Source organism: Aulonocara sp. 'chitande type north' Nkhata Bay, linkage group LG7 (assembly GCF_057382095.1).
Source record: "Aulonocara sp. 'chitande type north' Nkhata Bay isolate Kocher_YH1m ecotype deep benthic linkage group LG7, A_spYH_male_GT1.1, whole genome shotgun sequence".
In the NCBI taxonomy this organism is placed as follows: domain Eukaryota; kingdom Metazoa; phylum Chordata; class Actinopteri; order Cichliformes; family Cichlidae; genus Aulonocara; species Aulonocara sp. 'chitande type north' Nkhata Bay.
Window position 1 is genome coordinate 4,987,949 of NC_141350.1, and position 27,756 is coordinate 5,015,704.

The 27,756-nt window shown below is 39.6% G+C and overlaps 6 protein-coding genes across 9 annotated transcripts; 4 read left to right on the forward strand and 2 right to left on the reverse strand.

Moving 5' to 3' along the window:
• The first annotated feature begins 11 nt into the window (after positions 1-11).
• LOC147324368 (E3 ubiquitin/ISG15 ligase TRIM25-like) lies at positions 12-3,057 on the forward strand. Its single transcript, XM_086298122.1, has 7 exons — positions 12-128; positions 336-942; positions 1,113-1,208; positions 1,493-1,726; positions 1,809-1,965; positions 2,076-2,120; positions 2,220-3,057. Exons 2-7 carry the CDS (start codon positions 361-363, stop codon positions 2,738-2,740), a joined length of 1,635 nt encoding a protein of 544 aa, XP_086154248.1. The 5' UTR covers positions 12-128; positions 336-360; the 3' UTR covers positions 2,741-3,057.
• Positions 3,058-4,915: 1,858 nt separating this feature from the next.
• Positions 4,916-8,573, forward strand: LOC147324369 (E3 ubiquitin/ISG15 ligase TRIM25-like). The gene is made up of 6 exons (XM_086302337.1): positions 4,916-5,550; positions 5,634-5,729; positions 6,249-6,494; positions 6,586-6,739; positions 6,842-6,904; positions 6,990-8,573. The coding sequence occupies exons 1-6, from the start codon at positions 4,957-4,959 to the stop codon at positions 7,517-7,519; spliced, it is 1,683 nt and encodes a 560-aa protein (XP_086158463.1). The 5' UTR covers positions 4,916-4,956; the 3' UTR covers positions 7,520-8,573.
• Positions 8,574-9,267: 694 nt separating this feature from the next.
• slc15a5 (solute carrier family 15 member 5) lies at positions 9,268-12,694 on the reverse strand. The gene is made up of 9 exons (XM_086302338.1): positions 12,343-12,694; positions 11,782-12,004; positions 11,276-11,445; positions 10,945-11,165; positions 10,669-10,855; positions 10,311-10,499; positions 10,059-10,190; positions 9,856-9,964; positions 9,268-9,588 (listed from the first exon to the last, which is right to left on the reverse strand). Exons 1-9 carry the CDS (start codon positions 12,692-12,694, stop codon positions 9,465-9,467), a joined length of 1,707 nt encoding a protein of 568 aa, XP_086158464.1. The 3' UTR covers positions 9,268-9,464.
• Positions 12,695-14,322: 1,628 nt separating this feature from the next.
• On the forward strand, positions 14,323-16,954 carry ccdc34 (coiled-coil domain containing 34). The gene is made up of 7 exons (XM_086298131.1): positions 14,323-14,496; positions 14,744-14,994; positions 15,077-15,200; positions 15,313-15,420; positions 15,506-15,664; positions 15,748-15,877; positions 16,752-16,954. Exons 2-7 carry the CDS (start codon positions 14,759-14,761, stop codon positions 16,952-16,954), a joined length of 960 nt encoding a protein of 319 aa, XP_086154257.1. The 5' UTR covers positions 14,323-14,496; positions 14,744-14,758.
• Positions 16,955-17,466: 512 nt separating this feature from the next.
• rab19 (RAB19, member RAS oncogene family) lies at positions 17,467-24,616 on the forward strand. 3 transcript variants are annotated; one of them, XM_086298134.1, is made up of 5 exons: positions 17,467-17,570; positions 18,973-19,067; positions 19,670-19,858; positions 20,250-20,433; positions 21,194-24,616. In XM_086298134.1, the coding sequence occupies exons 2-5, from the start codon at positions 19,017-19,019 to the stop codon at positions 21,475-21,477; spliced, it is 708 nt and encodes a 235-aa protein (XP_086154260.1). In that variant the 5' UTR covers positions 17,467-17,570; positions 18,973-19,016; the 3' UTR covers positions 21,478-24,616. The 3 variants fall into 3 exon arrangements, with proteins under 3 accessions (XP_086154260.1, XP_086154259.1, XP_086154258.1); XM_086298133.1 differs by lacking the exon at positions 17,467-17,570 and adding an exon at positions 18,761-18,896; XM_086298132.1 differs by lacking the exon at positions 17,467-17,570 and having other exon boundaries at positions 18,931-19,067.
• hdhd5 (haloacid dehalogenase like hydrolase domain containing 5) lies at positions 20,602-27,539 on the reverse strand. Of its 2 annotated transcripts, XM_086298129.1 has the most exons (8): positions 27,143-27,537; positions 25,346-25,549; positions 25,127-25,239; positions 24,650-24,743; positions 24,542-24,575; positions 24,268-24,442; positions 23,091-23,279; positions 20,604-23,009 (listed from the first exon to the last, which is right to left on the reverse strand). In XM_086298129.1, exons 1-8 carry the CDS (start codon positions 27,251-27,253, stop codon positions 22,598-22,600), a joined length of 1,332 nt encoding a protein of 443 aa, XP_086154255.1. In that variant the 5' UTR covers positions 27,254-27,537; the 3' UTR covers positions 20,604-22,597. The 2 variants fall into 2 exon arrangements, with proteins under 2 accessions (XP_086154256.1, XP_086154255.1); XM_086298130.1 differs by lacking the exon at positions 24,650-24,743 and having other exon boundaries at positions 20,602-23,009; positions 25,108-25,239; positions 27,143-27,539.
• Between the last annotated feature and the right edge of the window lie 217 nt (positions 27,540-27,756).

Genomic DNA, 27,756 nt, shown 5'->3' on the forward strand with positions numbered 1-27,756 from the left:
AGGGAAATCTCGCGTTCTGTGTTTAAATCTCGCATGGAATATGTTCTTTGTATTTAACCAGACACCTTTCCTCTTAGTGCTTTTATTAAATAGCGCATCTGCCTACAATATATTAATATACCACAGTGGTAAGTAAGTAAGTAAATAAATAATTTATAAATAAATATTAATAATGAACTTTATATTTGAGAAAAAATGTCTAACATTTAAAAAAAATAATAATAATAATCGAAAAGTAGCTCTGCAGATTTATAGGTGGAGCTACATTAGCTTTAGATTTTTGGACGTGTTTGGACAGACTATTAAATCACTTGTACTTTTGTTTCCATTGAAAGTGAAAGTTACAGATGTGGAACGAAGATGGCCGAGAGCTGTGAAGTACTACATTCCTTCTCCTGCTCCATATGCCTGGATGTTTTGAAGAATCCCGTGACTCTTCACTGTGGCCACAGCTACTGTATGGACTGTATAAATGGCTGCTTCGACCAGGAGGATCAGAGTGGTATTTACAGCTGCCCACAGTGCAGACACACTTTCAACCCAAGACCCGTCCTCAAGAAAAACACAGTGCTGGTTGATTTGATGGTAAAAATGTCTGTGAGAGCACAATCCAACATGCGAGTAAAGGATGAAGCTGGACCAGGGGATGTGGAGTGTGATTTCTGCACTTTGAGGAAGCTGAAAGCTGTTAAGTCTTGCCTGGTATGTCTGGCATCTTACTGTGCCACTCACTTGCAACCTCACTATAAGTCTGCTGTGTTTAAGAGGCACAAGTTGGTCGAAGTGTCAGCTTCCATACAAGAGAAGATCTGCTCCAAGCACGACAAGCTACTCGAAGTCTACTGTCGCAGTGATGGGCAGTGCGTTTGTCTCCTTTGTGTGATGGACGAACATAAAGGCCATGACACTGTCTCGGCTGCAGCAGAGAGAAAAGATAAGCAGGTAATAATATAGTTGTAGACTTCCAACCATCATCCATGCTGTTGTGAATTTCAATTTAAAGTTACTGCTAGAGCTTCTGTTATAGCAGTCATAGGGTTTTAAGGGATTTTTTATATTCAGCTGTATTTCTGTAATTTAAACTTTGATGATTTTGTAATGATGGCTTTTAGAAACAACTTGGAAAGAAGAAACAAATAATCCAGCAAGGCATTCAAGAAAAAGAGAAGCAGCTCCGGCAACTAAGACAGAAAACTAAAGGACTGAAGGTGAAGTTTTGAATCTGTGTTATGTAAAGTTTTCCTTAAAAATCTGTTTCTGCAAAGTAACCAGCATTGTTCCTTTATGTCCTCTTGTCCTATTCTCGTGAAGGTTTTTTGTTACCTCAAAGGAAAAAAAGTGTAATCAAGAATAAATTTGCCACTTCCAAAACGTCATGTAAATTCTTAACAAGATAAAATTATGAAGTTGTCTAGAAATTAAATAAAATTAATTAAATTAAGCCCTTAAACCAACAACTGTGAGATGTTAAATGGAATTTTTTACTGCTCAGGCTTCAAGTGATGCAGCAGTTGCTCAAAATGAGAAAGCCTATGCTGAGATTGTTCTGAAGGCAGACAAAAGGCGCTATGCCGTGAACGATCTGATCAGAGATCAGGAGAAGGCCGCGTTGAGTCGCGCTGGGGAGCTTGTGGATCGGCTGGAGAAGGAAATCAGTGAGCTGAGGAAGCGAGAGGACCAACTGAAGCAGCTGTCGCTCACTGAAGATCACATTAATTTCCTGCAGGTGCGCAAACAGTCAAATACGTGGATCATATTGTGTGCAGGGCAGCAGTTAATGATGTGTTTATTGTTTTGCATGTTTACAGCACTGCCAGACCATTTTTGACTGTACAGAACCTGATCTGTCTTCTGATGTGAACATCCAACTGCACACACCTTTCGACTTTGTCACAAAAGCTATTTCTGACTTGAGAGACAAAATGGAAAGCGTGGCCAAGAGCATTGCACAAATATCTGAGACAAGTAAGATGAGAAGTTAGCTAAAATAATGCTTAGTAAAATCATGCTAATCATTTTTAATTAAATAGAACAGGAAGTGCTACTTTCAATAATATCATGTTTTGTACTTTTAGTTGAAGTTGATCCTGATCCCAAGACAAGAGAGGAGTTTTCTATGTGTGAGTCATTTGTTTAGTGTACATATTTTTATTCAGTTTCTGTGCTTTCCGTTACTTTGATTTCACTGAGTTAATATTTCCTGACATTGTACTTTTCAGATTCCTGCTGCATAACATTGGATCCCAACACAGCATTTGAAAACCTGTTGCTCTCTGATGGAAACACCAAAGTAACCTGGGCTAAAAAAACCCAGAGGTACCCTTACCACCCAGATAGATTTACCAAATATGATCAAGTGTTGTGCACTGAGGGTTTATCTGGTGTTTGCTACTGGGAGGTTGAATGGAAAGGGCCACGGGTTGAGATAGCCCTGTGCTATAAAGGAACAGAGCTGGAAGAAAGTGGCTTCGGCTACACCGACCAGTCCTGGTGCATTTCTCTTTCTAGTTCCTGTTGCGCTTTTTGGCACAATGAAGTCAAAACTAGAATACCCGTCCCCTGTTCCTCTACAGTGGGAGTGTATTTGAACCACAAGGGAGGGAGCCTGTCCTTCTACAGCGTGTCTGATTCTGGTCAAATGGTGCTCGTTCACAGAGTTCAGACCACATTCTCCCAGCCTCTGTACCCTGGGTTCATGGTCTCCAGAGGAGCCTCAGTTAGGATAATCACACCAGAGTAAAGCGACATCAGAAGCACCAGAATTACATCAGGTGTATCAGTACATGTTTATCACTATTCACAAAGTACTCTTAAGTATAATAATACAGTCTGTTGACTCTTGCTCATTATAGCTAAAGCGTCCTTGTTTAAAATATTTTTGTTTGTGAGGCTAAAGACATTAGGCTAACATTTACTGAACTGAATTTATTTGGCAAGTGTGTTTGTGCACAGAGGTCTGTTGTGTGTATACAGTGTTCAAGAGGGTGCAGTTACATAAACATGCACTAATATATTCATAGAGAAAATCCTCTACAGAAATGTCAATGCTGAGAATTCTTAAACCATTATGTGACTGTTTAATTATGTCGATAAAAGTGGAATTCTTCTTCTCAAAAGACTCATTTCTAAGTGTAATCTTGCAAATACAGATCCATAGAACTGCATTTTAAGACGCTGTTATTATTATTTTTATGGTGCACGGTGGTTAGCACTGTTGCCTTATAGCAAGAAGATCCCAAGTTTGACTCCACCATCTGGCCAGGACCTTTTTGTGTGGAGTTGTCATGTTCTCTGGGTACTCTTGCTTTCTCCCACAGTCCAAAGACAGGCAATTAGAGGGGTTTAGGTTAATCGGTAATTCTAAATTACCCATAAGGGTGACTGCGAATGGTTGCCTGTCTGGCGACCCGTCCACCTCTCACCATATGATAGCTGGGATAGGTTCCAGCCTATCCCAACTACCATAGAGGATTTTATTTGTATATTATTTAACCTCTTAGGACCTGGCGTCCACATATGTGGACATCACATTGCAAATTCAAATTTTATTTGTCACACACACACAACCATACACAGTATGACATGGGGGTGAAATGCTTGCTGTACAATGCCCGACCATTAAATGACAGAAGAAAAGTTTTACAATATTTACAATTTACAGTTTACTTCTGTCACGGGCTGAAAGCAGGGACTCAAGCGCAGAGCAGGTTGATGTCTCAGAACACGATTTATTTACACACCCGTGCAATAATATATACAGTGACGGGAAATTCAGGGTTCCAGGGGATTAGGGGAAGGCTCTCTCTCTCTCACGCTCGCTCACGTCCTCACACACGTTCGTACCGCGGGGAGGTCACAGGTCCGGGAAGATAAGCTGGAACAGGGAAAGGGAGAAATCACTCACAAATCACGAAGGCAGGGCGTAAAGGTATAAGACCACGGGAGCTGGAAAGGTAGACTAACGTCAGTAGCGCAATCATCCCGCGATGAGAGGATCTGTGACCCAGCCTCAAATAGAAGACGGACAATCAGCTGATCGCCAACAGCTGTGAGAGCCAAGGGCGGGAGCCAGCTGTGAGCTCCGCAGGCAGAGAGATAGGGGGAGAAAGAGAAAAAGAAAAAAACACAAGTGTAGCCTTGTGAGGCCGGCTGGGCAGGCACGGGGACCATGACAACTACAGAATTTACAAATTAATTAACATTTGGGTTATTTAGACCAAAATACTCAATTTTGCTTTACAAGGGCCTGATATCCACTTACAAGGACATTATACTGCTACTGTTCTATCAAAATTTTAAATGAATATGCTCATATGTGGCTCTTATTTTTCTTAAAAACAAAAATAAAGTAAAAAAAAAAATCTGGTAATTCTTTGTTTTTTTACATTCATCGGGCCGAATATGTCCAAATATCAAAGAGAAACTAAAAATGCATGCCGTGGAAGAGTTCAGGTCTTAGGAGGTTAATGTTACAAACTCAAAAGTGAAACCAAATTCTGCCAACATAAGAACCAAAATAACAAAAAGGAAATAAACTTATTTATTTGCTTTAAAAAAGGTTTTGCAGCTCACTAAATCATGTATATCTACTAGCGCCCTGTGGTTTGGCCAGAACGTGAAGAATAAACTCTAACTTAGCAAATTACTTTTTTCAAAATAGCCAAAAGGAAAGCAGGGGTTGTTTTACTGACCTGTATCAAAATGGCATTTTTTTCTGAAAGAGAAATAGCTTTGAATCTAGGTAACAGGTCATGACTGCATTTGATGAAAGGCTGATACTTTCACACAAATACTTTCACTTACTTCCAGTTAATGCAGTTATTCTTTAAATCAGAATAGCGGGCATTTATTGTGCTGTCAATGAGGTCTTGAGTGCCCTCCCACTAGGAACAAGCTGCCTTTAAGCCACTCCTTCCTCAGAGAAATAGAAAGTAACTTCTCTTGTGGAGGAAGAAAATGGCTCACGCTGTGGACCTATTTGACTGCTCCGTATGTTTGGGATTATTGGAGGATCCAGTGACTACTACTTGTGGACACAGCTACTGTATGAAATGTATCAATACTTTCTGGGATACAAAACATGACAGTAAAGAAACTTACAGCTGCCCTCAGTGCAGGCAGACTTTTAACAGAAGGCCTGTTTTGAAGAGGAACACCATTCTGGCTAACTTGTTAGAGGAACATAAGAAAACAACCAGACAAGGAGCTGCTCCTACCGTAGCTTCTGATGATAACATCTATGCTGCACCTGGGGATGTGCAGTGCGACCTTTGCACAGGGAGGAAACGCAAAGCTCACATGTTTTGTCAGGTGTGTTTAGCCTCTTACTGTCAGGCTCACCTGGAACCTCATTTTCAGGTGCCACCGCTACAAAAGCACAAACTAGTAAAAGCTTCTACGAGGATCAAAGAAAGCATCTGCAGTCGTCATGACAAACTTCAGGAGCTTTACTGCCGCACCGATCGGCAGTTCCTGTGCCTCATGTGTGCGGTGGATGAACACAAAGGCCATAACACTATATCCGTCACAGAAGAAAAGCAAGAGATGCAGGTTAGTCAGTTTAGTCCCATGTTGTAAACATTTGTTGCACGGCATTTATGAGGTCCTGAAAAGTTTCTGCATTTGTTTAACAGAGGCACCTGGAAAAGACCAAATGGGTAATCACAGACAGAGTGCTGGCTTCAGAGGCCAAAATGGAAAAGCTGATGGAAGCTGCAGGCTCTATAAGAGTGAGTGTTATCCACAAACATAAATATGCATTTGTTTGGTTCAGCAAAGGATTTTTTTGTGTTTTTAAATACATAATAAGTAATAAGTTTTATATCATTTTGAGTGGAAAAAGTATGTAAACCTTAAAAATTAGCAGTGCAGCTAAAGGGGGGGGAAATCATTTGTTTTCAGCCAGTGCGATGACAGCTGTGAGTCGGTGCTCTGTTGACATTATTTCAAAAGGTTAGTGGAACTGTTAGAGTAATACAAGATTCATGTTTGGGACTCAGTGGCAGGGGTGAACAAACCTGGCTTAGAATCAATCATTCATTTAATGTAAAAAAAACAAAACAACAAACAGTATTTAAAATTAATAGGAGTATTAACTACTACGTGTCCTAAGCCAAGATGCTGAGCACCAAATTGGTGTGAGAGTTTACAAGTCAGCAATTCAGTCAGTGATTGAGTGTGACTTGTTTAGTTGGCTTGGATCACTATTGTAACAGTCATAGCAGGCAAATAGTACATTTTTCCTACAGGACGCTGCCTGGGAGGTGTGTGATGACTTTGAACGGGTCTGTGAGGAACGTATCCTGCTGTACACCCACTTCCTGAGGAAGAAGTGCTCTGAGATGAGAGAGAAAGTTGGAGAGGCTGAGAAAGCTGGAGTGGACTGGACCGAACACCACCTCGGGCAGCTGAAGCGTGAAGTGTCTGAGTTAAGGAGGAGAGAGAGTAAAATCTGTCAGCTTTCACAAACAGAGGATCCCATTCAGTTTCTTCAGGTTATGGCTGCTTTTTGATACTTTAGGCTTATGTCTCATTTTGTATCCAGTTTGTGAGGTTAAATATTAATATTAATGTTTCCCTGTGCAGGGCTTCCAAACCCTGGGTGACCTCCCTGTGCTCACAGACTCACACAGAGAGCTTGACAACTTGACAAAGTTCGTCACTGCACAAAAGAATAAAATGAAAAAGATGAGCGACGAAGAAAAAAGGGATCTGACGGATTATTCTGGAAAAATCATCAGTAAGTGTGATCATCTGGGATCATTTGAGATTTTTAAACATCATAACTGTGGTCTCATGTTATTTACTTAAAAACTATGCTTTTTGTGTTTTTCCTTACAAGTGTCAAGAAGGACAAGGCCGCAGGAGGGACGGACAAGGACAGAACTTGTGATGAAATATAAGAGTAAGCATGATGTTAATGACTACAGACATATTTGAGAGCTTAAGCGAGTCCTTCGTAATCAATGAGTTTTTCATTTTCCCTGCAGACTCCAAAATCGAGGTGGATCCTGACACTGTAGCAGCTTGTCTTTACCTCTCTGATACAAAGAAAGAGATATCATGGTGTGACAAGGACCAGGCTCATCCAGATCACCCTGACAGATTCACATACTTTTACCAGGCTTTGTGTAAAAAGGGCCTCAGAGGAAACCACTACTGGGAGGTGGAGTGGGATGGTGGCATAGTTGAGGTGGCTGTGTCGTACAGAGGGATAGATAGAAAGGGTTCAGGGAAAGATTGCTGTTTTGGCCACAATGCTCTGTCCTGGAAATTAATCTGCTCTCCTTCTGGTTGCACATTCTGGCACAATAATCTTCACAAAGGTCAAATTCCTCCGGCTGTCTCCCACAAAGTAGGGGTACACCTTAATTATGAAGAGGGAACGCTGGCTTTTTACAGCGTATCTGGAGTTGAAAGTTTGACACTGCTGCACCAAATCCAGACAACCTTCACCGAGCCCCTCTATCCCGGGTTTTCTGTGGATCTTGGTGCAACACTGAAAATAAGCAACATCTAGCTGGCAGCCTTAAGCCAATTTCCCTCGGGATGAATAAAGTGTGATCAATCAATCAATTTTGCGCACATTAATAAAGTGTTATCTTCAGGACAAGCTGCACATTTAAAATTCAGAGTTAGAGACAATAGTGCAGTTTCCAATATTAGTGCACTGATTGACAAAGTGATAAAAATAATCTCTGAGTACTTCTTTCTCAGTTAAAAATCAAGAATCAAACAGTAAACAATTACCTTTCCTCTTATTATAACTATCTTTTTTCTTTTAAATAGTAGTAAAACTGCATCAAAACACTGATTGATAAATGTTTTTTTACCTTTTCCCCCTTTCAAGTAAATAAATTAATACTTTTAAGACATTAAGACATATTTGATAATAAACATAACATGAGCAATTCAGCTACTTCAGTGTCCAAATAGTGGGAAAAGTGAAAGTAGCTTGGACGGAATTGGTCGCAAGGGAAATCCAAATAGCTCAACACAAATATATGAATATTTCTGAGGTTTCTGCTGTGTGAGTTAAACAGTGGATATTTTTAAGTCTTTCCCAAGATGCTTGTTAAAATGTAAAATCTGACATTTGGCACTTTTTGATGACTCTTACCTCGTTAGTTTTTATATCAAGGTGTAAAATGTAATAACAGCTCAACTCCCTGAGAGTTTAGGAGAGAATTTCTATTATTCTGCTTTTTCTTGTGACTAAACTCCTCTTTATTTGCAGTTTTGTGAAAGACTTGAATGATACAAAACACATAATAAACAATGTAACATGCCTTTTTAGTATTTCATTTTAAGGCTGATTTTACAGCTTCCTTCATGCCTAAAACTGAGCCCAAAGAGACTTTGAGAGGATGATTTCTCTGTAACTTAAGTCTCATTTATGTTGCATTATTTATATTTAGAGCTTTAAACATAGAGGGTGAGTCTTTTTGAGTTTATTGTGTTGTAAGGTAGAGGAACAAAATGAAAACAAGCTTTTGTTTGTTTTAAAGCGATGGGAAACTACTGCTCAACTGACTCAAAGTAAAGGATTGCTTTTTCTGAAATGACTCAAATGAAGGATCATGATAATAATTTGTTTACTGATTTTAATAAACTATAATTTACCTTTTTTGATGAGGTAATATTACAGTATACTCTTAAATTCATGTTTGCATGAATAAAATAAAGTTGTGATGACACGCAGTTAGAGACATGTTTGATTAAATGCTCATTTCATATTTTTCACATCAGTCCTAGAAATTTCTTGGTGACAACATAACTGATTAACAGAAACGAGGACGGTACCTTGGATGCTTTGTCCTTTTTTCCTGATAATTCACTGGAGAAACCTTCACAAAAATACATATAGTTATATAATGTTTATTTACTATTTGTATTGAAATTTATCCTGATATAAGATGCAATAATTTAAAGGTAGTTATACTCTTTAAATGTTTATATATTTTTCAAAGTGACGGTTAAAAACAGATTACGTTATTCTGTTTGTGTCATGTCTAAAATTGATCACGTTTAAGCACACTTTGTTTGGAAAAGTGGTTAATAGCTTTAAGTCTGATTTTCATTGTGAGGAGAGCTTGAAATATGATTGCTTTGTAATTGCAGCTACTGTTCAGTCACGTAAACGGAGTCATTGCTTTAGCTAAACTGCCTTAAAGTAAGGACCATGCATACTAATAATAATATTCTTTATTGAGTTTATTGTACTAATATTCACCTTTTCAATATAGAAATGTCACAGTTTACTCCTGAATTCACATTTATGTAAATAAAACAAAGCTCACAATTCATGACGTTTAATTAAATACACAATATACGTGAAAATAAATAAAATATGCACACTTCATATATTACATTTTTACATTTTTACAATTTAGTCAATCACTATAAATTTTGACTCGGTAACAAAGTGCTAGCACCAGTAACAGAGGACATTTTAGAGAAATCATTCATAAAATGCAGTCGGTGCGGTCTACAGTGTCGTAGAAGCGCAGACAGGCCTTGTAATGCAGCAGCTTCTCAGTCAGAGGGCTGATGGTCAGCGCTTTGCCCTGAACACTTAGGTCCACGTACCTGCACAACATTAATGTAACAAGAAATACACTTAGAGCTGTGATACTTTTTTTTCTTTTTACAAATATACTTGTAAAAACATGCTTTGAATAAAAAGTTTACACTGAAACCGTTTAGTTATCATGTTTCTTATATCAAACTCTATGTATGTGTTTTTGCTAAAACATCAAATTCTTTACCAGCTGTTGATATGAACCTTCAACAGACTGTGATGGACATGGAACAATCTAAACTTTATTGGATCATCGTCTACCTGTTTTACTGTACCTGTATGACACACTCCAAAATGCCAGGGTATTTACAGCCATCAGTGTGGCCAAGAGGAAGAAGAATCTCTCCAAATTGCCATCATGCAGTGTGCTTGGGTAAAAGCTTCCTGTAACAGAGCACCACAGTGTTTAGTACCAGTGCCTCTATGTCATTTGTTAGTCCTGTATTTGTATTTTCTTGTTTGTTTGTTTGAATTTTACCTCCAGAGAGAAAGTACATCAGCTGAATAATAAAGGCACCGAGAAAACATCCCCCTCCATACGACAGAGTGAGGAAGTGCAGGGCGATCCCTCTGATGTGGTTCGGGGTGAGCTGGAAAGAAATGAGGGAGCCTGCCAGACAACAGAAACTGTATGAGCATGTCTCCTGCTGCTTATGTGCCACATTATACTCGTTTCACAAATCAGAATGATATGCACAAACGGAGACATAACAGTAAGTCTCCCACTCACACGCAGGGGTGACGAGAGCTTCTGCCAGACCGAGCAGGATGTACTGAGGAGCCAGCTGGAAACACGGCATGGAAGAAACTTGCAAAAGCTTTCCAGAAAGTGTCTGCTCCACCAGGGGGTAAGACTTCCTCTGCAGCTCAGTCAAACCTGCAACCAGGACCGACAGAGTGGCACATGCATGGCCCAGAGCTGGAGGGGGAGGATGGACAGGGTGGGGTGATGAGAGAGGGGGCTGAGGAACGGGAGGTTGTGATTACAAGACAAAAAGAGGGAATGAGAGGAGATAAAGGAATATTTAAGAGAATAAATAACGACAACATGCGAACTAGTTGGGGCTTGCATGCATGTAAATACTCACTAATACGTTTTACAGGTGCTGGAGGAGTTTTTTCCATGGACAGGTAGCAGGTCATCACACACTCCATCAGTGGCGCTAAGAGCAGCAGAGGCAGGATGCTGATCACATTCATGGCAGCGATGGGCAAAAGGTGGTCCTTCAGGTGAAGGTTGGAGCTCATCGTCTGAATGTAGTAACCTGAGGGGATCTGTGGGAGGCATATTTCTTAACCAGACCTGAAGGCGATTAAACATGTCAGTTTTCTGCTTCATGCATTATAATTTCTCAGGGACCTACCTGTGTGAGGCAGACTCTGTAGAGCAGCTGAAGCCCATAAAGAGGGAAGAGCTTGGCCAGGACTTTGGCATTCTCCACGTGAGTCTCACTGTACCGGCCACCATTATTCTCTTTCGCCCGGTCCAGCCAAGATGCTACCTGCCCGCTCAAGTAGCGATAGTGGAGGCAGCACATCTTGAAAGAGTTCAAGAAAACTCCCAATGTGGTCAGTAATGATCCACCTAAGCTCAATAAAAGCATGAAGCACGAACAGTTGAACTTTTTGTGGCCTGTACAAAAAAGGAGACGAGGAAAAGGTTTTCTCTTTCTAATCCTTTTTTTGGTATCTTACCTTTCTTGGGTTTGTAGGTGAGGTTACTGCGCATCATGTGTATGGCAATGAGAGCCAGCAGCACTGAGGTGAAGGGGATGAGGAAGCCCAGATTTTTGGCCACAGATTGCTGGATGTAAGCAATGCCCAGAAACACAACAGTGGAATTCAGATTCACCAGCCAGTAGAACCTAAATTAAGAGAAAAAAAATCTTAGAGTGAGCCAGTGATATTGGTCAGACTTAAATCCAAAATATCTTTGTGCTAATTTCATCATCTAGGGTGGTTCAATTTAAACTTGTTTTGTCTATGAAAGGAGAAGGAGTCCTTAGAGGAAACCCCCCATGCACTCTAGTATAGAATTACCATTATGTCAGAAAGGTTTGTTTGTAATATAATAACAAAGGCATGTCACTACTACTTTTTTTGTCTGAAATCAAACCATACGGAACCCAACCTCGCAGAACTAAAAATGAATCTACTGGTAAACTACATGTATGATGCGTCAGGGTAGCCTCATCACCCACCAGTTGAAGAAGGTCAGGAGCTGGTGCTGGTTGTAGCCCTGCAGGTTGTAAGCTCCCATGGGGCAAAGGATAGCTCGGATGCCACCGATGCCCAGTGCAGCAGCCAGCAGGCCAGTGTAAAAAAGAATCTGCTGCTCCCGAGACCCCAGCTGGTGGGTCATGTGGTGGCTGTCGATGTAGAAATCCTCAAAGGGAAATGCCACCACAGGCAACATGGCTGTACCTACAGTGGCAGATGCATCTAATGATTCTGAGTGATATTTTCTTTTTGGCAATGGTTGATTTGATACATTCATGAGATATGTAGTCAAAAAAAAATTACTGAAACAAATGAAAAGAAGTACAAGGTGCCCACCTGTTTTCCTGCCATTTAAAAATAAAAATAAATACATTATAATATTACAACATTATAAACAGCTGTCATCGCCTAACATCAGATCTTACTCTAGTCTTGCTTTTCACAATAATACAGTCCAAGATGGTAAACGCTGTTTTAGAAGTCATATGGCTTCAAATTCTTGGCAGCCAACTTGTGTCAACCTTTAATCCCTTGTGTCTTACCAAAGAAATGAAGAAACGCACACACGTATAGCACCTTAGTCCTTCCTAGACAGGCTTCTGCAAACCAGCCAACCAGAACAGGGGTGAGTGTGCTGGCTCCTATGAAGCACAGGTTGACTGTTGCAGCGAGGTAGTTGTCATATCCGAGCTTCACAGTGCAAAATAGAATCATGTTACATACAATCCCAAAGAAAGTGAACCTTTCAAATAACTCCACAAGAAGTACACAGATGATCACTTGGAGCTTCTTGCGAGGCTTCTTTCGTGGTCTCTGGTCTAGATGAGGCGTGTGGGAGATACGTCGCAGTGGGCTTCTGCCCTCTGGGAGTCTCCTGAAGTCTCCTGCTACCATCCCGGGCAGCTCTTCTGCTTGGTGGGGTGAATGCTGTCGGTAAAGAGCTTTGAATGAGAACTGCTGCCCTTGTCGGGAAGGAGTAACAGAAGCTGGAATCTCACAACCAGGTGTGACTCTGACACTGGACACGTATACTCAGCCACACCCACCTGTTTTCTGCAAATGGCCATACCTGATTCGTCCATCTTTATTTTACGGGGAAGTGTGGATGTATTACTCAGATTTCACACATTATGAAAAACTATATAAGGGAGGAGTGACGGATGGGAGCTATTTAGAGGACAACCCTAAAATATTTCTAATATTTCAAAGATAAACATGTGGCTGTTTGATTTATTTATTTTTGTTTTTTTAAATAATGATCTTTAATGCTGTGAAGATAGCATTATTATCCAGATCAAACGGGTTCAATTTCACTTCAAGTCATCTTATAAGATACCTGGTATAAATAATGACTTAAATAATGTTGCCAATGAATGGTCTGTCATGTGATGATAAATATAATCAGTTTATTAAGTGGAGCTCTGGAGTAGTAGTAGTTAGTTTCTGGGAATACAATAAGCCCAATAACTAATGTCTCCCTTTGAAAGTTAATCTTTCCATGATTGAGGTTAACCACGGTTGCTGACATGCTCACTGTTTTCAGTTAACATAATCACAGTTGTATTGTGGGAACGTACAATATTATTGTAACATTAAAAAATAAACAAGTGCAGAAGGTTTTACAAACACTCACAAAATATTACATGTCTCTGTGAAAGCAGCTCTTCTCTTCACTTCCCCGTACAACCTCATTTTGACTGGCCTGCTGGTAATTAGACTCAAAATGTTAAGTGAGAGTGAGACAGGGTGCATGTGCAGGTTAACTTCAACTAAAGGAGCTCTGAGACAGACAGCATTTTATCACTGTAGGAGGTGAACTAGCTGTCCAAACAAGCACTGAACATTGGAATTCATTAAAGTACAAAGTCTACAGTCCTTAATAGACTTATTTTTAGACTTATCTACATTTTATTGATATGCTGACAACATTTAATGATAAGCACCTTGCAATAATACTACCAGAAATGAAGCAAGAGTCCAATCAATATATCTGATTTCTCTGTCTTCCCCACCTTTAGGAATGTCCCATGTAATAAAATATGATAGAAGCAGTCATTCTAATGAACCTCACAAAATGATTGAAGCTTTATCATATTTAAATGTCCCAATTGCCTTTTTTAATGAAGAAACAGCTAAAAGTTTACACACAGTGTATCACACACTCATCACAAACATGAATGTCATGGTAATTTTGAGCTTCATATGATGTCTTTGAACTTTTTTCCAGATTGGAACGGTTGTAGTATACATAGTAGTATATATATAGTATACATCCTTAATGCCTTAGAAAACAAGAATTAAGTTAACAAGTTTAAATTTCTTTTCGGATTTAGTCCTTTAAAGCAAAAAAAAAAAAAAGTGGCCTATATTTTAGTGTAATTTAAACTGGGAAGTAATATACAAACGTGAGATTTTGTACCATTATTACTTTAAATAAAAAGTGGAAATGTGAAGCAGTTTGAGCAGGTTGATTAGGACTGTTAAACTACGTGCGTTTTTGTGGTGTCGCCATGGTTACGACAACAGCGTCCAGCTCAGCGTGGGGGCGTGGTGTATCATGGGAAAAAGTTTGTAAATCACTTCTAACCTCCGCTGCTGCAAACTCGTGATTGGAAGAAGAGACCAGCTGGCCTGGAAAGAGACAGTTAACCTGTAAAATTAAACATAATAGCTCCAGTTTGCATTTGTTTTTTCCGGTAAGCTAGTTTGCTCTGCTAATGTTTCATAGCATGTCACAAAATGTGTTTATGTTGTCGTTGGAGTGAGCTAAGGAGCTGAGCTAACGTTAGCATGCTGCTAAATACATATTTTCATATAGCGTCGTCCGTGTCTGACATTGGAATTTCAGATTTATGTGTCTCATTACCCATTTCTTTTACATTTTACATAAGAAAACAGAAAAGACTTAGCGAACTTTGTTCGCTTTTGTGCTGTCCGCTACAGATTTGCTGGCTAGTGATGTCTGGAGAGAGGCTACCCAACTGCTTCAGCTCGACCCCTCTCAAAGACTTCCATCCATCAAAGGACTTTGGCGACGGAATCCTATCCGACGAAGAAGACACTTTTTCTCTGCTTTCTCCAATCTATCATGACAGCTTCGACAGTGACGAAGAAGAACTGAGATCCACCCCAGATCAGCAGACCACTTCCCCCAGAGAGAGGGATGACTCCAGGCTCAGTATTTCACCATTCAGGTGCTGCAGTAAAGCTTTAGTTCAGCTTTAGTTCTGGCTTGTTTGCGGCATAGCTAATTTTATATCTGCGTTTATTTTATAGATGTGAGCTACCAAAAGCGATTTCGGAGCAGCCTGCAGCTTCACCTACCCTCAGTGCGTGGGAAATGTGGTTGGTGAATAAAGCAAAAGAGGAGCGTCTTAAGCAGGAAAAGAAAGTAGAAAAGGCATGCAGTCATTAGTCCCATCCCCATAATAGAAAAGTGTTTTTATTCTGATTGTAATTTGTTGTAGTGACCATTTCACCCCAATAAAAGCTCCATGTGTCCCGTATATTAGGAGCACTTACTAAAAGAAAGAAAAGAAAAACAAGAACGGGAGCAGGAACAGAAAAAGCTCATCATGGAAAACAAGATCCAAGAATGGCTAAAACTTAAAACAGAACAGGTAAACAACTTCTCAAGTAAAATTGTTGTGTTGATCTTCTTATCTGCTACGCTACAGTCTTTTATGTTTCTTGTTATAATTCTAGGAGAGACATGAGCAACTTCTTAAACAAAGAAAGGAGGAGGAGGAGATGCAGAGGCAGCAGGAGAGACGGCGGGAGACTGAACAGAAAGCTCAACAAAAGTACAAAGACTGGCTGCAAAGAAAGAACCAAGAAAAAATAGAAAAGGAAAAGAAGGAGAAAGTAATCAGGCTCTCGTTCAGCTGTCTCTTCTTTTTTAAATTCCAAATGGTTTCGCAGAGATTTCTTTTGTATCTTTTTGACAGGAGGAAGCCTCCCTGAAGGAGGAGCAGGAGATGGAGCGGCGTAGGAGGGCTGAAGAGAAGTTTAAGGAATGGCTGGCAAAGGCGAATGAAAAAAGCAAAGCTAGTCCCAAAAAGCCCAGCTATCCATCAAGTATGTTTATTTGAATTAACTTGGCGTTATTGGGTTTATTTTACTCAAACATCATAATCATTCCATAGAATAGAATAGAATTCAACTTTGTTGTCATTGCACATGCACAGGTACAGGGCAACGAAATGCAGTTTGCATCCATCCAGAAGTGCTTTAGCCATGATATAGATATATTACAATATATATTAGCAATAATATAGATATGTAAGTATATTACAGAAATGGGTCTATTATGGTATGTTATAATGTACACGGTATGAAGTATGTTATGAATATTCTATAACTATAAGTATGTACAGGCTGTAGTGAGTACAAGCTATGTACAGGATATGAACAGGATATAAATATGAAAAACTATACAGAAATCTGAGATATACAGTTATACAGAAATGTGAACTATGGAAGTTATAAACAGTTTTAGGGTTAAAAGTTATCGTATGTACAGAATGATTATTTACACAGAATTATACAGTAGTGCAGTTAAGATAAGTGAGACATGTGGATAATTTCTACAAAGGCTATATAAAGTGCTAGTGGTTGTGAGTGGTGGTTCAGTCCATGTTATTATTGTGTGTTTGAGGGTACAGTTGTCCATTGTGTGTGTGTGTGTGTGTGTGTGTGTGTGTGTGTGTGTGTGTGTGTGTGTGTGTGTGTGTGTAGGTGGTTGTGGGTGTGTGTATGTTCAGTCCATGAGTTTAACGTGGGTCAGATGTCAGGAGGCAGAGTTCAGGAGTCTGACAGCTGTGGGGAAGAAGCTGTTCCGGTACCTGGTGGTCTTAGTCCGGAGGCTCCTGTAGATAGACGGTAGCTCATTAGTTTAATTAGACTTCCAGAGATTTATGTGTCACTGTTGCATTGGATTGTTTTTCTCTAGGTCCCTATGACAAATCCTACCCATCGCCCAGTTTTGTCAATCCAATCCCCTGGAAGCCAATCCATGTCCCTCCTCCAGAACCATCCTCCCTCGAGACATCAAGCAAGAAACCTCTGAAACAGAGAAAAAGTCAACAGAGCCTCAGCAACACATTTAGGCTGAGAAACACTCAGAGTCCAGCACATTTGCAGCAGAAGAGATGACACAGCAGGTTGACGTGTATGACTGTGATGCGGCAGCTTAGTTACGGGCTTAACTGTGATTTCTGCACCACCACAGCTTCTGGGCCAAGACTCTGCTGAGTCACACAAGGATTTTTGTTCTCTTAAGGTGGTTGTGGTGAAGACGTATTTGGTTTATGTTTTTTTTTTTTTTTTTTTTTTAAATCAATGGAATTATTCAAATTTTGATATGATGTTCGTGTGACTAGATATTTAAAAGTCCAGAATACAATTTTCTGTAGATGTACTGCAATACATTTTTTTTTTTATTTGGATAAATGTGGCACAGTCAAAGATCTGTTTCGGTCTCATTCATTCTGTGGTCAACAAAACCACGTTTCATTGCACTGAACAAATAAGGCACCACCCACATGACAGAAAGAAGGTGGCTGGTGGTCACAGCCAAAGATAGACCCAGCTTGGTCAAGTGCCCCTCACACTTCACACATTGTTCTGTGTCCAGCTGTGCCTTGTTCTTCTGTGGGCTGAGATGACGACAGAATGTAGTGAGGGGGTGGAAAGAGAGAGAGAGAGATTCAGAGCAGTATGCTCAGTCTGTGTTAGCATTTCACAGTGATGCCAATGTGTGAAGCCTGAGGTAAAATGATTTAAATTATGCTTTTCTGGTGTATTTTTGTGTAGTTTCTTCTTGTTCATTTTGTGGTTAACTCTTTACAGTTTCCTGATTGCTCTGGAATGTGTTAGCTGGTTGTAATCAGGGAGAAGAGCTTATGTTTTCTTTAATTGTTAATCATTGTGGGGTGGGCAGCTGTTAAAACAAAGATGTAACGTGATTACATTTTGTCGTGAGTAGTTTTATTGGGTGTAAGGGTGTAGGCTGTTTGCTCTAAGGTATTTGAAGCCTTGTAAATAAAACCTTTCTCCACATGAAAGGTTAGTCACAGGGACACAGAAATTTGAGAAAAAAGTGCTTTATTTTATCCTTGGAAGAAAAAGTCAAACAGTAATGTTACAACTTAAAAAGTAAGAAGCAACATGAGATAAAATAACATCAATGCTCAAACCAATCCAAGCAACCAAAACTGATCAGATGAGAAGGAAAGGGGATCTTAAATACCTGCTGATCGGACCAATTTAGACACAAGGGAACAAAGCTAATCAACTAATATTAGAGAAGCAAAATCAAGCTTTAATTTAATTGTTACTCTAACCTAACAGTAATTAAAAGAACAACTAAATACCTTACTGAGGAGACACAGAAAATAAATGCATTTAACATAAATGACTCCAGCTATCTTCCTATGATCTTGGAATACGTGGTATCTCCCAATCAGCACTTTCTGTATTAAATAGTGATGCGTTCAAAGACACCTCTTTTGCTCGTTATATGCTGGCAGACCATATCATTGCTTGGAGAACCCAGCACTGCAAAACCAGAGAAATTATTAGAAATTAAAGTAAATCCAACAAATTTAACATACACTCTCAGTGAACTTTATTAGGTATATTTGCTAGTACTGGATTGGAGCTCATTTTGCCCCCAGAACTGCATTAATTGTTCAAATGTCCCTTTCCACCACATCCTAAAGGTGTTCTTCTGGATTGACATCTGTTGACTGTGAAGGCCATTTGAATATAGTGAATTCACCGTCATGTTCAAGAATCCAGTTTGAAATGATTTTGCCTGGTGCATTACCCTGCTGGAAGACGTCACCATAAGAGCACTCAGACCAGCCTGTATTGGACCAATAATCATACCACATTCAAAGTCACTTAAATCACCGTTCTGGCCTATTCTGATGCTCAGTTTGCACTTCCGCAGGTTATCTTGACCATGCCCACATGCTTAAATACTGATTTTTATAGTTGCATGGCTGCAAGTGTAGCAGTCACACCCTCTTAAAATGGGAAGTCTGCACTCAGAGTGAACCTTCAACACTTTTGTTCACTCCTATAATTTACGGTAAGTTCTAGCTACTCATTTTAGCTCGATCTTTAAGAGCCTTTGGTAATGAATGATTGCTGTCTGGCTCTTTCAGGTATTGAGTCCTGTTAAACATACAAAGAAAATCCATATCCCAAGATGCAGTGGTGCAGGTGGGCTGGCAGTTGGAAATCACAACTTCCAACACAGGTAGGAGGCGTGTCTTATACTGCCTCAGAAGTAAACTGAGTGGCGCAGGGGTGTAGCAAGCACACAGAGTGACAGTCTAAAGGGCAGAAGGACAGAATCTACTTGTGTTTCAAGAATGTGACTACTGGTGTAATGTAGATATGGAAACAAACTCCTGATGAAGAAACAGCTTTTGGATTCTGACTAGTCTGTCTCAAGGAATATTGATTTTTATCCCTGCTATGGAATACCTGAGCTGATTGTGTAATCTTTTCTGATTGTTGAACAAAGGTTAAAGAATGGGTTTAAGATAGCAGAAGAAAAAAGCAAGCTGCTTCACTAGATTTGACAGATTAGATTTGACAGAACCTTTACTTTTTATTGAGCTCTGGATGGATCTTTCACCAGGGATCAAACTGTCTGTGTTACTTCTGCCAGTAGACAATTGATTTTTCCCTTTCTTTCTCAAGGATGTGACTGCTGTTTGTGTAAATATTCTAAGTTCTTATTGACACAACTTGGAAGGGACCGGTTCATTTGCACTGAGGCCCAAAGGTATTGGGTCTCGTCTTACAGCGATAGTGTTTTTTTTCCCTCTCTCTGTTCCTCTTGTCACCATGCAGACTGCTGGGCCAGAGATTGAAGACTCTTTTGACTTTCTTTTTAAAATCATCTTGGTTGGTGACTCAGATGTTGGGAAGACCTGCGTGGTGCAAAGCTTCAAATCTGGCATCTTCATCGAAAAGCAACAAAACACCATTGGTGTTGACTTTACTGTTCGTACCCTGGACATTGATGGCAAGAAGGTGAAGGTAGATGACTTTTATTTTAAGCACTTGCATCACAGCTGATAGTGCAGTCCTGTCCACATATTTAGGTGTGTGCAATTTATGAGATCCGTGTGGGTGCACTCTTGTCTTAAAGTAAAGAATTCCTTTTGTTTTATTTCTTCAGAGAAAGGGGAGGGGCTGACAAGCTGTCTGTAGTATCCTCGGTGTTTCTGTTAGCTTTCTGGGTGTGTTGATTTATTAGCTGCTAGTTTATAATTCTGTTTAGACATTTGCAGACATTTGTTCAGAAACAACTGCAAACAGCAGACAAACCTGACATCATACTTGAATAACTTAAGAGTTGTACGCTGTTGATCCTTAACCTATTCTGTATAACCGGTTAACCCATATTTGTGTTATCTGTGTTTTGCAGATGCAGGTGTGGGACACTGCGGGACAGGAGCGTTTCCGCACCATAACTCAAAGCTACTACCGCAGCGCCCATGGGGCGATGGTGGCCTATGACATCACTCGACGCAGCACATTTGAATCGGTTCCACACTGGATCAGGGAAGTGGAGCTGTACGGAGCTGCCAGTGTGGTGCTGATACTCATTGGTATGTAAACTGTCTGCACAGAGCAGAATATATTTTTGAGTTGTAGATATTGTCACAAAAAACATGTTACAAAATCAATTCAAACAACAAGACAAAAGTCACTTGCAAAGTCATTAGCAGATCCGTAGATTGTGCTAATAAAGGGATGAACATGGTCACCAAAAAGACTGAAGTAGACTGTGTTGTTTAACAATGTGTTAACAATATGTGCCAAGAAAATATCCCAAACAATGTCACACCAGCAGCTTTAGCTGTTGATACAAGGCAGGATAAATCCATATTTTCATGATTAGATCAAATCCTGATCTCACTAACTGAATGCAGTATTGTTGTATTAATTTGCAATAGGTCAATGACATGAAAGAGCATGCCAGTGAGGGAGAGTATTTTTATGTAGAGTTTAGATATTCTTCTTGTGTCTCTGTAGGTAGTGTATCGTGTAACGTCCACCTACAGACCAAAGACATATGCATAATGTGCTAAAACAGCGATTCCGGTGTGTGACTGTTGTCTGTATTAACCCTAAAAAAAATGTATCTTATAGTTAAAGTCTACTAAGTTTGTTGGGAAAGATATAATTCCAAAAAGTCAGAAACATGCCCCATGTTTTTGACGGGTAAAGTTTAAATGTGATCTGAAGACTTGGTTGTAGTAAGTGTTGCACTAAAAGAATAATTTAACTGAAAATAATACAAATCATAGCTGCAAATATCTGCTTCACTTCTGTTTTTACCAACTCTGGTTCTGTTCACCACTGCAGGTAATAAGTCAGATCTCCACACTAAGAGACAGGTGCTCTTCGAGGATGCTTGCAATCTGGCAGAAGACAGTGGTGTGCTGGCTGCTCTGGAAACCTCAGCCAAGGAGGCCCAGAACATAGAGGCTGCCTTCATTCTTATGGCTCGAGAACTAATGGCACGCAATGGTATGACCATCATAAACGAGTCCTCTGAAAACTCTCCTCAGTTCATGCTGAGTAACAACTCTCACCCGGTTCCTAGTGCCGTGGTTACAGATAAAAAGTGTGGGTGCCGAGAAGGCTGAAGCAGGGAGTCACTCGAAGAGTGGGAATGGAGGCCTGAATACTCAATTTACCTGTTTCTCTACCAGAGAATGGGATGTTATTTAAAGAGAAACTGTGTGTTGCAACGTGTGTGTGAATACTGGTTTTGTATGTTTTGACTTTTTAATATTTAACATGTTGTAATATTATTCTAAGGATAATGAATGTGATGACAAACCACTCCTCTGCCAGAGGACTCTGTACACAGACTCCAGCACAGTAAACACTACAGTTTTACATGTAGCCTTGTGTCATTTTAATCCCTTTTTTTAAGGTTCTTTCACATCATATGGCTTTTGAAGTACAATGCCACAGGTTTAAGTCACCTGCAAATCACACATTGTTAAACCAGTTACAAATGTAAAAACTGTATTTTCAGTGGCGCTGTAACTATAACTGCAGTCTTCTAACAGACATTCACTATTCATTATGTGAAAAACCCTACTGTTAAATTCCACCAACTTCAGAAAATAAGACTAGTTTTTTTCAAAATAAAATTTAACATGCTGCTGGCTAAAGTAAAAAAAATGATGTAATACACTCATAGCTGGCAACTTAAATAGAGCTTATAAATTCATGTTTTAAAAAAATAATTAGGTAAAATATGACATCAGTAAAAACAAATTAGGACCTGTAGGGGTGTCTTTTTTTTGACTGTGCAAATGCCTGAAATAGTAATGTCACAAAACTGTGTCTTTGTACAGCTCTTTCTGAATCAGTCTAAACTTGCTGGAAAGATGTAACTGTGGAGGAATTCCACCTGAAATCCACTCATGAGCTTACCAATACTTAAAGTACTAAAATGTGTAATTCAACAACTTAACGTATGTACTCAAAAACCTGAATTCCTTGACTCAGAAACAGTGATGTCTATTATTGAAAACTTAAACTTTTTAAAAAGAATTCAGCAGTGGTCTGATGCACTATTATGGATGACTGATTTAAAATGCAACTTCTATGTATTTGATATTATTCCTTTTTACAGCTGACTCTATGGCTCGTTATAACATAGTAACACCTACTTCTCCCCTGTAATAATCAAGGGAATGGTTTGATAACCTGTTGCTAATGGTGAAAGATCAGACTATGAGATGGAGACCCCTACTGTAGTGGCCAGCCTTCCTGCTTAAATACCAACTCAACCGCCTCCTTCACATCATGCACCACGAAGGATGGTTGAGTGAGGCTGGGATCGAAGCGGAAGTCTCTGTGACCATGGAAGATGCGTTGTTCTGTGACTGTTTTCGTTGGGTCTGAGAGCAGCTCCTGTTGGTCTTTGCTGTACACTCCTGTGCACACCAGGATTGAGCTACATCCCTCAGGGAGATCCCTTTCTACCACACGTGAAGCTCCACCTAGTTCTGCTGATGTCATTTTAGGGGTGTCATCAACAGCTGAGGGATCTATACTTCCACCAGCACTCTGAGCCTGCATCTGTGCCTTGGTGTGACGAGAAGACTGGAGGTAGCGATTGTAGAGGTTGGCGCCATATATGTCGGCCATGGGATTATCACTATAAAAAAAAAAAAGGACTCAGTTCAAATTATTTTTTAAACTGAATTTCTAAGTGTTAAATGTAGACTGAAAAACTCACCCTATAGCATACACCCTCTTCACAGGCGTGTTCCAGCCAAGTCTTTCAGCCTGTTGTCTAATCAGCAGCTCAGCGTAGTTATAAGTCACCACACTGGGCTTCCCAATCAGAGCCTCGTACTTGAGTTTGTATCCTGTGACCTTCTTGTACAGAGACTCTAAGCACACCAGGAACATACCATGACCAAACCTGTGATGCAAGGAACAGGAAATACAGTATTGTGAGAAAGTTTTTGTTTTGTTCCCTTTCTTAGTTTTTTGCACATTGTCATATTTGTGACTTTAACGTTACAGATCGAACTAATTTTAATATTGGGCATAACCTGAGTAAATACAAAATGCAGTTTTTTAAATGATTTCATTTATTAAGGGAAAAGCTATCAAAGCCAACTTGGTCCAATATAAAAAAACCTAAACCTAATAACTGGTTGTGACACACTTGGCAAGCAAGCATTTGTGGAGGAGCTTTGTGCAACTCCTCTTTAAATAATTGTTTTAATTCAGGCACATCAGAGGGTTTTCAAGGATGAACTGCCCGTTTAAGTTCAGATGCCAAAGAATCTTAATTGGAATTAAGTCTGGACTTTGAATAGACCACTCCATGATCTTCATTTTGTTTTGTTTTTTAGCCATTCAGAGGTGCACTTGCTGGTGTGTTTTGGATCATTGTCCTGCTGGACGTCCTTTAGATGTTGTTCTGGGTTCTTTTGTGACCTGCTGGATAGGTGATGCACTCCTGGGATCATTTTGGTACGCCGGGCACTCTTGGGAAGGTTCACCTGTGTTCCACGTTTTCTCTCATAGCTTTCACTATGATTTGCCTTTGTACCCCTTTCTAGACTGATAATGTCAATGACTTTGTTTCTTAGTGGTTTCTTCAGAGTGTGGCATGATGTGTTGCTTTCTTGAATAATTTTGCCTAATTCACTTAACTTCTATTGAAGAGGTTTCTTTATTCAACAGGTTTCTCAGTAATCAGGCCACTGTGGCTGGTGAAGTTGAACTCAGCTCTCAAATGTGGTTACTCAAAAGTAATTCATGATTTAATGAGAGATCGATCACTTTTTCACACAGGGCCAGGTAGGTTTTGATAATAGTGCTTTTCCATGGCACTGTATAACAAGAATACTGTAAAATTTGAAGGTTGTAATATTTCAGACTGTGGTGTTGATGTGTACCGGGGATTCCAGGCCTCTGCCATCCACAGCAGGTCCATGTTACATGCCAGGACGGGGATGTGAGGATAATGCGCTGAACTCCAAGTGCTGCCTGGGTTCCCACCAGTTAGCAGCACGTCAACAATAAGCTGGAGGTTGGTCTCCCATCTAATAGGCTCACCAAATAAAACAACAGCTGCAGGACCAAATAAAAACAAAACATACAATTAGGCCACATTACCAGAAAATCATTAATTCTCAGGGATTATGTAATGACTGCGCAAAGGAAACATACCATCTATTGGCCGTAAACCTTTAGTGGGCGGCACCTGAAGGACATTGTGCAAAGTTGGGAAGACGTGTAACTGAACTGAACATAAATGGATTAAACAGTATTACTTACAACATCTTTGGGTCTTCTATTGTGATCCACAACATCTAGGACTGGGTACGCTTCTCTGAGCACATCTATAGTAACAACATCCTGAAAGCCCAGGCTGAAGTTTGGCGAGTTAAAGTCAAACCGGTTGAGCAGGAATTACAAGCTGGAAATATGTAGAAAATCTTAACAGTGTTTTGGGTATTTGGTGTTTTTTTGTAACATGTTTTCCAATGTTTAATTTACTGCATTTCTTTATATTTCAAATAACAATGTTTGACTTGAATTAAAAACAAAATCCCACTAACTCAAAAAAACAAAAAAATCTGTTGAAGGGCTTCACAGAGACTGTCAAGCAGTAAAGGGAACAAAGGGTGAAACGATTAAACACTGATAACAAAGTGGAACATGGAGAAAAACAAGTGAATAAACAGAACATTCAGCTTTAAAGGTCAACATCCAGAGTGCAGGCACCAGATTACCCGAGTTATTGCAGGATACTTATGAGCGACTTCCTCTACTGGACCCTGTCCGGAGACCAGCACACGCATTTTGTGGAACTGGGTAAACATTCGCAAAGGACTATGGGATAGCATCACCTGGTCTGGAGACACCTGAGATAAACAGAGTCTAGAATAAATGGCTGATATCAAAGAATATTAAAAACAAAATACACGAGACAAAGCAAACTGATAATGTTTTAAAAGGCTCTCAATTTACCTCCACCTCAAGCAGATGTGACAGATGTTCCGCTTTTGTCTGCCTCATGCAGTTCCCAGCATTAGTGACAAACACCACAGGGACCTTGTATTTTCCGCTGTGGTCCACCAGGTTTTTGAAGCACTGCTTGGCTGCAGGGATCGGAGTCTTGCCTCTCACCAGCACCCCATCAATGTCAAAGAGGAGCCCGAAGGAGCTGCTTGCCTGAGGAGGGAGCAGGCGACAGAGTGGGGACATGTGTAGTATGACAACATAAGGTTACTCATTAACTGATACTGCATTCTGAGCAGTCTTTGAGAGCTCATCGCTGCAGGCACACTGAACTGAGTGAGACTTTGATCCCACTGCAGCTTCTATGAGCTATGCAGCATAGTTTTATTAAAGTTAGTGATTGAACACTGATGAATTGATACTAAAATAATCTATACCGTACTATATACTATAGTATACTAAAAATACAATGATCAATGTGTGCAGTGAGTAGCCTCAGCATGCTCTCCTGCTGGGACATTCAGTCTCTGGCCTTTTGCTCCACCATCTTGTAAGTTTCTACATATTTATAATAATTCCTCTGAGATTTTAGCTTATTATATTAAATAGTTTCCTAGATATTGTTTAAGAAAGAGCCCATCCACTCACTTTTTTCACACACTGAAATCTAAGGAAATATTCAAATATAAATATCTCAAAGTTCTTTCACATTTCTTACCATAAAATTTATTGAGGATCTGCGTTTGACAAATAAAAATATGAAAAACATTCATGCATTCCTTATAAGTCCCTTACAAGTTTGGTGTGCATTGTAAACATAAAAAATTACTTTATAAAAATGTAAAATGTGGCACATTTGTCCTCTGGCCTCTCCTTCAAGGTCAAACAACATCAAACATTCAGTCTTTTATCTTCAAAATTATGTTTAGAATTCTACTGCCATTGTTTGTATTGGCAACATTTAGGAAATGATATTGGTATATGGGGACTAAAAATAATATAGTCTGCATCCAAATGATGTTATATTTGACCTCTGACCTCAAGCTTTCTTTGTGGAGTTGACTCCAAAATGTATTATATCGTTAAAGAAAGTATTATCAAGAAAAAAGAGCTGCAAGTCAGTACCTATTATCCATTACCCACTCCTACATAATATTTGTATAATCAAATTAAACATCTGTAATCCTACCTTGACCATTTTTACTGCACTACAAACTTCTTAAAATAATTTTTTTTTAAAAACAAACAAACAAAGAAAACAAAATTCATACATACAAAATGTAATACTTCCCTTAATAGCGGGTAGCCTTGGTGGAGGTTTGCACTCTGAGTGCTTCTTCTTGTAAAATACAACTACGTCATTCAGAAATTGTGAGTCCTCTTTCCAATGTGATTTTTTATTAGCAGTTTTCAAATATGGCACTCTGCAGGACTGCTTGACTTTTTTAGTTAGCCAATACCCAGACACATGAGACAAATGTGAAGTTGTGTTCAAACATGGTCTGAGATTTCAAAGTGTGGAAAAAGATTTGAAAGTGGGTGAATGGGCTTTAACAAAAGAGACTAAAACTTCACAGAAATCACCGGATATTTCCAAACTTTAGATTAGAATATTTATATTTAAGTCAAAGATGGCTGAGCAGAAAATGTTAAAAAAAAATTGGATAACTTGAGATTGAATACTCTTCTGTCAGGATACATTTCTTTGACAGGTAGCACTGAAATGGGATGGAGCGTCACCGTGCTTTCAATCAGCACTCCCTTCTCCACTCTCGTTAATACAGTTTGTACAAAGCGTTGACTTACATGGCTATAACATCTTGAGGCCGAAGACTGGGTGTTCGCTTGCTTTGCTGCTCCCTCGCAGCTTGATTTCAGCAGCTGCCAGCCACTCTTTAAATATCTCACTCTCTGCATTGTTTCAGGCACTTTAGTGGAAAAGGCGACGTGTAAACAACAACAACAACAACAGACACGGCCGAGCTAGCTTTAGCTGCGCCAACGGTAACGGCTAACTTAGCAAATGTGACCGCTGAAGAACCGGGTCATGATATTTTTATCAGTCTAAGTCAATACCATACTCTGCGCTCCTCATACTGTAATATACGGGTGTATACCGAGGAGCGGTACAATTTGTCATAGCTCTGAGGACGCATGCGCAAAGAAGCAAACCGTTGAACTTCCAGGTCCAATATTACGTCAACAACGGAAACCCACACGTTTATCATTTTTGTAGAAATGAAAGTCACTTTCTAACTTACTAACTTTGAAACTCAATAAACTCTGTACCTGAACACAATACTAATATTATTATTTATTTATTAGTTTCAACATCATGTATAAATAACTGTAAATTTCATGGCAAAGATACAAAACTATATTATCTTTAAAAAAAGACCCCAAAATATTACATTTTATGA

What these genes read in the sequence shown, in the direction of transcription:
- LOC147324368 (XM_086298122.1), top strand. Translation starts at nt 361, where the DNA reads ATGGCCGAGAGCTGTGAAGTACTACATTCCTTCTCCTGCTCCATATGC. An exon ending in AGAAAACTAAAGGACTGAAG is followed by an intron (nt 1,209 to 1,492) that starts GTGAAGTTTTGA and finishes TTTACTGCTCAG; the next exon opens with GCTTCAAGTGATGCAGCAGT. An exon ending in AAGAGAGGAGTTTTCTATGT is followed by an intron (nt 2,121 to 2,219) that starts GTGAGTCATTTG and finishes TGTACTTTTCAG; the next exon opens with ATTCCTGCTGCATAACATTG.
- LOC147324369 (XM_086302337.1), top strand. Translation starts at nt 4,957, where the DNA reads ATGGCTCACGCTGTGGACCTATTTGACTGCTCCGTATGTTTGGGATTA. An exon ending in AAGAAAAGCAAGAGATGCAG is followed by an intron (nt 5,551 to 5,633) that starts GTTAGTCAGTTT and finishes TTTGTTTAACAG; the next exon opens with AGGCACCTGGAAAAGACCAA. An exon ending in ACTTGTGATGAAATATAAGA is followed by an intron (nt 6,905 to 6,989) that starts GTAAGCATGATG and finishes TTTTCCCTGCAG; the next exon opens with ACTCCAAAATCGAGGTGGAT.
- slc15a5 (XM_086302338.1), bottom strand. Translation starts at nt 12,694, where the DNA reads ATGGTAGCAGGAGACTTCAGGAGACTCCCAGAGGGCAGAAGCCCACTG. An exon ending in CACCTACAAACCCAAGAAAG is followed by an intron (nt 11,166 to 11,275) that starts GTAAGATACCAA and finishes TATTGAGCTTAG; the next exon opens with GTGGATCATTACTGACCACA. An exon ending in TTTTGGAGTGTGTCATACAG is followed by an intron (nt 9,589 to 9,855) that starts GTACAGTAAAAC and finishes AATGTTGTGCAG; the next exon opens with GTACGTGGACCTAAGTGTTC.
- ccdc34 (XM_086298131.1), top strand. Translation starts at nt 14,759, where the DNA reads ATGTCTGGAGAGAGGCTACCCAACTGCTTCAGCTCGACCCCTCTCAAA. An exon ending in CTCAGTATTTCACCATTCAG is followed by an intron (nt 14,995 to 15,076) that starts GTGCTGCAGTAA and finishes TTTATTTTATAG; the next exon opens with ATGTGAGCTACCAAAAGCGA. An exon ending in TAAAACTTAAAACAGAACAG is followed by an intron (nt 15,421 to 15,505) that starts GTAAACAACTTC and finishes TTATAATTCTAG; the next exon opens with GAGAGACATGAGCAACTTCT.
- rab19 (XM_086298134.1), top strand. Translation starts at nt 19,017, where the DNA reads ATGCAGTGGTGCAGGTGGGCTGGCAGTTGGAAATCACAACTTCCAACA. An exon ending in AATCACAACTTCCAACACAG is followed by an intron (nt 19,068 to 19,669) that starts GTAGGAGGCGTG and finishes GTCACCATGCAG; the next exon opens with ACTGCTGGGCCAGAGATTGA. An exon ending in TGTGGTGCTGATACTCATTG is followed by an intron (nt 20,434 to 21,193) that starts GTATGTAAACTG and finishes TCACCACTGCAG; the next exon opens with GTAATAAGTCAGATCTCCAC.
- hdhd5 (XM_086298129.1), bottom strand. Translation starts at nt 27,253, where the DNA reads ATGCAGAGAGTGAGATATTTAAAGAGTGGCTGGCAGCTGCTGAAATCA. An exon ending in CCTCAAGATGTTATAGCCAT is followed by an intron (nt 25,550 to 27,142) that starts GTAAGTCAACGC and finishes CTCCCTCCTCAG; the next exon opens with GCAAGCAGCTCCTTCGGGCT. An exon ending in ATAGAAGACCCAAAGATGTT is followed by an intron (nt 24,576 to 24,649) that starts GTAAGTAATACT and finishes AATGTCCTTCAG; the next exon opens with GTGCCGCCCACTAAAGGTTT.